The sequence below is a fragment of the Vipera ursinii genome, assembly GCF_947247035.1.
Source record: "Vipera ursinii genome assembly, chromosome: 9".
Lineage (NCBI taxonomy): Eukaryota > Metazoa > Chordata > Lepidosauria > Squamata > Viperidae > Vipera > Vipera ursinii.
In genome coordinates, this window is record NC_139523.1 from 15,632,527 (window position 1) to 15,642,092 (window position 9,566).

Sequence of the window (9,566 nt, forward strand, 5' to 3'; positions counted from 1 at the left end):
GGGGAAGAAGGCGGCCGTGCGCTGAGGGCGGCGGAAAACGGGGAAGGCTGTTTAGAGGGGAGTCCTGATCGGTATCCCGACGGCGGTAAGAGGCGAGTCGGGGCAAGAAGGGCGGGAAAGGCGGTTTCAGGTTTAAATCTCTCTTCAGTTGGGCTTCTCAAGGGGTGTGTGTGTGTGTGTGTGTGTGTGTGTGTGAATAACAACGCCTGTCACTTTGTCCCGAGGGTTTTTCTGCTGAGGTAATGGTAGTTTTAGTTCAACACTGAACGTGAAATTGAAGTAAAGGGTTAGGGTTACGGCTCCCATCATCCGCTGCCGGGTGTGTGTGTGTGTGAGGGGGGAACAAGGTACACGTTGACCGCAATGGAAAAGGAGAGCTTGGACCAGGGGTCTTCAAACTTGGCCCTTTTATGACTTGTGGACTTCAACTCCCAGAATTCCTCAGCCAGCATGCCTGGCTGAGGAATTCTGGGAGTTGAAGTCCACAAGTCATAAAAGGGCCAAGTTTGAAGACCCCTGGCCTTGGACTGTTCTTTACTGACTTGTGTTATTTGTAATATGTTTCCATCAACTTTTTTTTTTTTTTTTCTGCCGACGGATAATATAGAAAAGGAAATTTGACCAGAAGATTTGAATAAGCTCCTTTTGTGGTAGTTGAAAGCAATGGATGAGCTTCCGGAACTCTATGCTGTTTTCCAAGGAGAGGTATGCTTCCAAACAGTTAATATTCAGAGAGATGAGATTGAATACGTAACAAAAAAATGTGTTTTCACAATTAGCAAGGTTTTAAGTTCAGATAGGTTGAATAGATACTAAGATTTTTTCCCCCAATAAACACATGACTCCATTTTTTTTAAAAAAAATATTTCATATAAGTGACTAGGATGTTTCTAATCAATAGATTTAGGAACTGAGTAAGTGGCTTTGATGAAGCTTCCTGATTAACATAACACAGTAGCAGAAATAGTGCAGAATTGTGCCGTAGCAGTTTGGTGCTGAATTTCTATAAATAAATAAATAATATAAATATATTCACAACTTAGCCATGCCAAAGTGGATAATGTTTATTCCCAAGTATTCATAAAATTTTAGTTTAAGGAGACATTTTTTTAGTTGGATAAGATTCAGTGAAAGAAATAGCACAGTAGTAGACCTATATTTATGTAAGTATTCCCTCTGATATTTCCAAACAGATATCTCAAGAGGATGCTTGATCTTTAGTATCAAATAGAACTGAGAATATTGTGCTAGCTTTTGTTGTTCACTGGGAGCAGGGTAAGGGGACATTATGCTTGTCTGAGGTGGTCTAGGTCCTCCAGCTTGAGCAGGGGACTGGACTAGAAGACCTCCAAGGTTCCTTCCAGGTCTATTCTTCTTAATAAATGTTGCTTCTTTTGTGAGTAGTTGTGTGTTTTGTTTTTTACAGGTTGCTTCTGTGACAGAATATGGAGCATTTATAAAAATTCCAGGAACCCAAAAACAAGGTTTGATTAATTATATGGTAACTATTTGGTTGACATTCTTTTGTTAGTAGAGTGAATTGTATTACTTTTTCACTTACAAGTTCCCATTCCCAAGTAATCATGGTTGCTTACACAAAGCTTATACTGCTAGCCATCAACTTATGACCACAATTGACCCCAAAATTTATGTTGCTAAGTGCGAGAGTTAATTTGCTCCATTTTACGACTTTTCTTGCCACAGTTAAGTGAATTACTGCAGTTGTTAAGTTAGTAACATGGTTGTTAAGTGAATCTGGCTTCCCCATTGACTTTGATTGTTAGAAGGTCAGAAAAGCTGATGGTTAGAAGGCCACAAAAGGTGAACCAATTGCTAAGCATCCAAATCATGTGACCATGGTGATGCTACAATAGACGTAAAATGGTCATAAGTCACTTTTTTCAGTGCTGTTGTAATTTTGAACAGTCACTAAATGAACTGTTGTAAGTTGAGAACTACTTGTGTTATGGGAAAATGAGTAGAAAACAAAACTGAGTAGTTTCTTTGAAGAAGATAGGGAGTTTTAGAAAATTATTGATTTCTAGCAGAAAATAAAATATTTTCTCTCCTCTTATTGCCAAAGGTCTTGTTCACAAAAGCCAAATGTCAAACTGTAGGGTGGACAAACCTTCAGAGATGGTGGAGGTTGGAGAAAAAGTGTGGGTGAAACTTATAAAAAAAGAGGTAAATTTGTTGCTCCATTTACTGATATCTACCAAATAAAGATTTCCTAGTTAGCATTTACTGCACAGCTACTTTTATTAAAGAGGAATAATATCCCGGCCTTACAGTTTCACAGTCAGAGCTCCTGAAAAAGTGTGCAGTCTGAAAATTTAAAGTCTTATAGAAAACATTAATTTCATTGGAATTTTAAATAAACATGGAATTGAATTAGTTTTATGAATGATGCGGTTATAAGACATCTCAAATGAGTTCAAAGTTGATCCATTTGTAGCTATATGCAACTCAGACAATCAAACTTGTTTACATATTTCAAGTACTCAATCTGAAATACCCAGTTACATTCTGCCTTAAATCATAGATAGGTTGATACTATCTGAAAGGTCATTGTGAGTAGCTAATATATTTTATATTAATACGTTTCCATGATGAAAGTATAGTACCATAAAGTGATTGTTATAACCTCAACATCACTTTTTGTCTTGGGTATCTGGGAATGAAACAAAAATCAAAATGTATTGCCTTGTGTTTTCAGAAGAAAGATGACAAACTGAAACTATCTCTTTCCATGAAAGTTGTTAACCAAGGAACTGGGAAGGACTTAGACCCCAATAATATTGTCCTTGAGTAAGTGAAATCTCCATTCCTCTAATCTTTATTTTCTATATCAAAGGTCTTTCTAGTATGAATTGTCATGAAGAAAGTGTAGAAATCCAACAATTGTTTTGAGCTCAGTAGAAGAAACCATCAAGATGGGGTCCTCAACCCCTGTTCTGTGGACCTATACTGGTCTCTGGCCTGTTAGGAACCAGGCCACATAGCTGGAGGCTAGTGGTGAGCAAGTGAACCCTACTGTAAATTGCACATGCGTGGGATCTAGGTTGTGTGCTCCACCACCAGCCCTTGTCCATGGAAAAATTGTTTTCCACAAAACCAGTCCCTCGTGCCAAAAAGGTTGGGGACCACTGCACCAAGAGATCCTACAACAAAATGTAGTGTGGAAGATTTCTATTCAGTATTTCATCCAGTCTTATAAAACATGTCATTCCACTCTTTCTGTTGATTTTCTGCCCACCCTTAGAATAGCCAGTCAACATTTTATGTTTAATAAGTGTGATTACACCATGTCAAGGTGTTGGATTCTTCCCATCTTTGATGATTTGGATGGTGAGGTTTTTTTTTGCAGTTATGCAGATTGTGTTACGTGTAAATGGTGCCATTTCAGCTAAAGTATTTTTATTAATCTCCCACACTTCTTAACCGCCCATCTTGGCTCTGTTGGTGAATGAGTTTCATTACTTCTGTTGTTATTACTTATTTGTACACAAATGTGGATTTTCAAAGCAGTGAAAACCATGTTGTTTTGGCAGGCTTTTTGTGTAGACCTGTGTCTCAATCTTGGCAACTTTAAAATGTAGCTGTGGAATTCTGGGAGTTGAAATCCACATTTGTTTAGGCAGGTGGTCCTGGGCTGCATTTGTAATTTTTAGCACGCTTTTATGAAATGTATTTTATGAAATGTATTTTTCTAGTATATAAACTGCGGTGAGAAGTTGAGTGATATAAAAAGGTTGCTAAAGTAATTTTGTAATTGCATAGATTTCTGATTATGGACAATAAATTAGAAGGAATCATGAAGCTATCTTTATTAATTTTCTTGACATAACTTAGAATGTGTTCATTGTTCCAAATACAACCAGGTTTTTCCTTACCAATATTAATGGTGCTTCTGTTTTTTAAAATTCTTGTGTTTTTACGCAGTCAAGAGGCACGGAAAAAATGCTCCTTTAGAGATTATACCAGTCAGAAGATCACTCTAGAAGCTGTTTTGAACACTGTGTGTAAGAAGTGTGGTTGTCCAGGTATGTGATTATTTTTTTAATTTTTGTCATTCATTGTGCATTTTCAGAGCGTTACAGAAGGTAGGGATTTGAAAGAAGTTGAGAAACCAAGGAAATTACACTTTATTTGTGGGCCTACAGTATTTTATCCCATTTTATTCCATTTTTCTCGAAATTGGAGAATATAAATGTAATGAGACTTAGGCACTTAGGTATAAATAGCATCTTGAGTTCATGTACAAATCTTGAGGAAATGGAGAAGAGGAATCCTGAAAAAGGTTGCCTTATTTTATGTATCTATATAATTCATTTGTTGCAGGTCATTTCGCCAAAGATTGCTTCATGCAGCCAGGAGGGACAAAATACACCCTTATACCAGAGGATGAACCCGTCCCTGCAGAAGATGAAAAGAAAGCTCACCACTCGATGAAGAAAAGGAAAAAGGTATCTATGGAAATTCTCAGTCATCCAGGTCATGATTGTCTCCAAGATGGTTTTTCAAGAAACAACTGGGCTTCCTTTTTCTTCTTCTTCTTCTTCTTCTTCTTGAAGACGTTCCGCTTCTCATCCAAGAAGCTTCTTCAGTCCTGACTGAATGGTGGAGAACAGAAGGATTTATATTCTTTGCAGTCATCTGGTCTTTAGCACTCCCTCTGAGAGATGTTGAGGCCACTTGGAGGTTTATCTGTGGCCTCAGGCTCGCCTGAATAGTGCAAATGGGTGGGGAACCTTCTTGGGACTGCTGAATGGATTGTTGTAAACAAGAGATGGGTGGTGTCATATCCCTCCCCCTCTGGTCAGAGAGTGCCTTTTTGACCCCTCTTTCAAACCAGCGGGGCCTCTCTGTCCAGGATGTGGACTTTGCTGTCTTAAAAGAGTGGCCTTCATGTTTCATTGAAAGGTACCAGTTTCTTAAAGCTGCATCTCAAATGTGACGTAAACAAGCTATGCTGTTAAATAGATAAGAATTTGTAACACTTCACAGAGCTCTGGCATCAAAAGATACCGAAATTTCTCTGCACGCATAGAGCACGCTTAATTTATAATTAGATGCCATTTTTCATAATGTAGTTTAGTTTGTGTTCTACGTATATTTCTATTTCAATTTAACCTTTTTTGAGTGGGCGGACCTTACTACTGCAAAGAAGTAGCTGTATTATATAGGTAGTCCTCGACTTAACAACAGTTCATTTATGACCATTTAAAGTTACAACGGCACTGAAAAAAGTGGCTTATGACCATTTTTCACCTAGCCGTTGCAGCATCCCCACAGTCACATGATCAAAATTCGAATGCTTGGCAACTGGTTCACTAATTTATGACAGTTGCAGTATCAGGGGGCCTTTTGATCACCTTTTGCAACCTCCTGCCTAGCGAAGTCAACGGGGGAAGCCAAATTCACTTAACAACCTTAACAACTGCAATGATTCACTTAACAACTGTGACATGAAGGGTTATAAAATGGGGAACTCATTTAACAACAGTCTTAGCAACATAAATTTTGGGTTCAGTTGTGATTGTAAGTCGAGGACCACCTGAAGTGATATATTTGTTTTGTCATACAGAATTCATCAAGAGGTGTGTTTGTTTTTTTCTCCTGACAAGGATAAAAAGAAAAAAAGGAAACGTAAGAACACAGACTTAGAGGCTTCTGACAACACCAATTCCAACAATGGGAATCAGCCAGCTCGGAAGAAGGCAAAATGCAAGGAAAAAGCCAGTCCATCTCGGAAAAGTAAAAAAAAGCATCATAAGAAAAAGCACAAGGAATGAGAATGAGACTCGGACTCTGGGCTGCATGTGTACTCATTGCAGAGTGTGGCTTCCACTCCCTCTGGTCATCAGTTGGAAGAAAGAACAACTGGTCCAGCAGGATGCATTAAGATAACATGCTTCTTCCTCCTTTGAAAATTACTTTTGTTTCTCAAGGGTTATCACAAGGATGGCTATTCCCCTCCCATAAAGTGGAAAGGAAGGAGCAGCTGGCATGCCACTGGGTGGTTCCTTGTCCCAGACGTTGACTTCATGTCTTTTGAAATCTTACTCCATTCTTTCATCTCCTCATGCCTGGATTCTAGCCAGCTTCTTTGGAGCAACCTAGAGCCATCTTGCAGAAACTTGTACGGAGCTGGCAATCGGTGCATTTCCTCACTCAGGAGCAGCGGTGTGTTGACTCAGCATCTGCCAGTTATTGCCTGCCTACCAGCAGAAGGAACTGTGAATGATGCACTCTCTCTCCCCTGAGAGAGACACGTTGGTTGAAGAAGAGGTCGTGCCACTGCACTCCCATTGTCCCATTTGTCCTGTAATACCATAGGAGGAAGAAGCCAGGTACAGGAGCAGTTGTCTTAAAAACCGAGAAATGAGCCAAGTGTTTACCTCTGAACAATGAATAAAGTTTTGGTTTGTGGGGTTCTCTTTACTGTAGGCTTGGATTTGGGGGAAGGGACAGAAATAAGAACTCTTCCAGTTGTCTCACTTTCCTATTGTGAGATGCTTCAAAAACAAGGGTGTCAGCATTGTCTGGAAACCCACTCACTTTATACTTGGTTAGCTTTTGAGGCTGCAAGGGTACAGTCAGTGGATGGTTGTTGCAGTGGATGATGCTGCATTTTGGAGCTTATTTTTCCCAGGCTTTGGGTGGGTTTGAGAGGAGAAACATAGACTCCAGACCTCAGTGAGCCTTCATAGAGCTATTTTGCTCCCCTTCCCCAGAAAATTCCCTGAGTAGGGCTCACATAAATGAAACTGAAGGCAGTGTGCTGCCCTTATACTGACCATTATATTTTAGGGCATTGTTACTTGAGAGGAAACTGCTGTTCAATTCCAGGGCTCTTCTAGGCTAAATTGGGAAATTGAAGTACAGCCTGGCAGAAATCAGTGCCAATAGTGACTTTTTTGTTAACAAAAAAACCCCTATATGGACGAGTCCATGAAACACCCGGAGCCTAATCCAAGTTGGGAAAAAATGTACATTTTCCTCCCATTATATTATTTTAACTATTAAGACTGTAGAGGTGCAGTCGGTGACATAACTGTGGGAGCGCCAGCTTTCCTGTATTATCCTGGCAGCTTTGAAGCTTATGCTTTTAGTTATATCCTGTATTTCTGCCTTTGGGAAATCTAAGGCAATTTACATGAGGTGTGTAATTAAACTTTCTTTGATCAAAGATTAGGTAAAGTAGCTGTCTTGCAGATCATGCCTCTAGCACAATACTGTTTCTCAGAAATGTATCTTGTCAATCACTCCATGAACCGTACTTGCCAAAAAAACCCTTGTTCATGTCTATATTACCATCAGAAGTTCTTTACAGCAAACCACTGCTTGTGTATTATCGAATTTTTTTACTCTGTGATCGGCTCAATACACATTGATGACATGAGTCTCTACACAGTGTAGCCTTATATGCTCTTTGTGTTACAAGGAGAAGCAGTGCATCCTTAAAAGTTTTCAGCTTGGTTCATAAAGTTTTTAAATTGGGATCTGTAGTAGAGCTGCTAAATCTTTGAAGGGCCGCTTTGCTGAATATAGATTCAAGCAAAGTACCTCTGTGTAGTGTATTTCTACAAGATACATAAGAAATGATACACAATAACAAAAATATACCACTTAAAAGGTTCACCAGTGAATGAAAACAGAATAACAAAATAGCCAAATTATAACACAACTAATATTAAGACCCAAGTGCTATCTGTTTTGAGCAATTCCGGGATGCAGTTAGGGTTGGAGCCTGTCAGGTGTGCACTTGGAAGCTGTTCCAAAGAACTGGTGCAGCCACACAGTGTCGCAGAACTTTACCCCCATTCCAAAGGGTGCAGCTAATTTTCCTAAGTATATCAAATTGTCCAGACTAATTCCAATGGGAGAATGCAGTCCTGCACATAATTAAGGGCCAAATCGTATGTAGAGCTATATAGGTTAGCATTTTCACTTACATCTGGGAACCCTTTGGCAATTAGTGCACATTACTGGTATAATATCCCACCATTTGACACACCAGCTCCTGCAATCTGATCCAACTGAAAACTAAATGATCTTCAGATATAGTGTGTGTTGCAGTAACCTAAGCAGATGGTGACAAGGGCATGAGTCACTAGTTAGGATTCTCCTAAGGTAGGACTGCAACTGGCATGCCAGCCAAAGCCACAACTTACTTTTCCAGCAGAAGCCATGAGTCTAGGTGCATACCTAAGTCATAGACCTGTTCCCACAAGAGCAGTGTGCAAAATAATTATTGACCAGATGTATTGGATGAATAAAGGCATAAATACCCAGAACTGTTCCTCTCTCCATCTCAGTTAATTTTTTTTATTTTGCAAAGATAAGAGGGAGAGGTTGGTGAGTCAGGTAGATCTTCCCATGAATTGCTAACTTTGTATCTGTTTGCTAAGTTATCCTAACATTTGGAACAAGCCTCTTTTATCCAGTGTAGAAACTGTAGGAGAAGAGTTGCATTAGTCCATGCTAGCCAAAAATAAGAACACATTTTATTAAAAGGCATCAGTTGTTGAGCTGTAGCTAACTTCATCAGATGTAGAACTGCAACTTTAATGTAATGCTTAAGAACATTTAGTTGGTGACAGATTCAAAATACATATCTGGCATTCTCGTCTTCCAGGAGGATACAACATTGGTATCAATAGTGCTGATATAAGCAGGGCTCAAATCCACTGTTGTTACTTTTGACTCACGTGCCGATACTCCAGAAGGAAAGCATAAAATGTTTCAAATGTCCAATGCAATTTAGATCAACACAATCAAAAACAAATTTTATTTTTTATTTTTTATTATTACATTTATATCCCGCCCTTCTCCGAAGACTCAGGGCGGCTTACAAGCTTAGCAGTAGCCTTCATTCTATGTATATGCCTGCTTGTTAGGGCTTTCACACACACCCCAAGCGGCATTATTACAAAGTCAGCTTAATTGCCCCCAACAATTTGGGTCCTCATTTTACCTACCTCGGAAGGATGGAAGGCTGAGTCAACCTTGAGCCTGGTGGGATGCGGGGTTTGTTTTGTTACATTAAAATTTGATCATTTGTCTATGAGAAACTCATTGGAAATATATTGAAGTAACCAATCTCTCAAATAAAATACTCTAGGACTGCATTTCTTAACCTTGGAAACTTTTAAGACGCATGAAACTGAACGCTGCTTGGGAAATTATGGGAGTCGAAGTCCGCACATCTTAAAATTTGCCGAGATTGAGAAATACTGCTCTAGGAGATGGTGCTTTACGCAAAGAGCTATTGTTTGGGTGTGCTTTATTTAAAATCACTGACTCCTTCCTCAAATACAAACACTGGAGAATCTGTAGACATTGACTAAGCAACGGAGCAAGAAAGTTTGGTCAAAAATGATATAACCATCCCAGGAATGATGCAGTGCTTTGGAAATACTGTTGCTGACAGCAGGAGAAAATAAATCTGGTGTGGCACATATTTCCAAACCTGTCCATGTACTTTAAAAGTTGTTCATTCCACCCAGAGGTTTGTGTCTGAGTGATTCCAGTTTGCTCACTGCTGTATTTTATTTATTTTT

The 9,566-nt window shown here is 39.3% G+C and overlaps 1 protein-coding gene across 2 annotated transcripts; it reads left to right on the forward strand.

The window, feature by feature from the left end:
- Positions 1 to 4: 4 nt before the first annotated feature.
- Positions 5 to 6,438, forward strand: ZCCHC17 (zinc finger CCHC-type containing 17). 2 transcript variants are annotated; one of them, XM_083369727.1, is made up of 8 exons: positions 5 to 85; positions 608 to 705; positions 1,427 to 1,484; positions 2,084 to 2,184; positions 2,717 to 2,808; positions 3,943 to 4,043; positions 4,342 to 4,466; positions 5,628 to 6,438. In XM_083369727.1, exons 2-8 carry the CDS (start codon positions 664 to 666, stop codon positions 5,793 to 5,795), a joined length of 687 nt encoding a protein of 228 aa, XP_083225853.1. In that variant the 5' UTR covers positions 5 to 85; positions 608 to 663; the 3' UTR covers positions 5,796 to 6,438. The 2 variants fall into 2 exon arrangements, with proteins under 2 accessions (XP_083225853.1, XP_083225854.1); XM_083369728.1 differs by having other exon boundaries at positions 17 to 92.
- Positions 6,439 to 9,566: the final 3,128 nt, after the last annotated feature.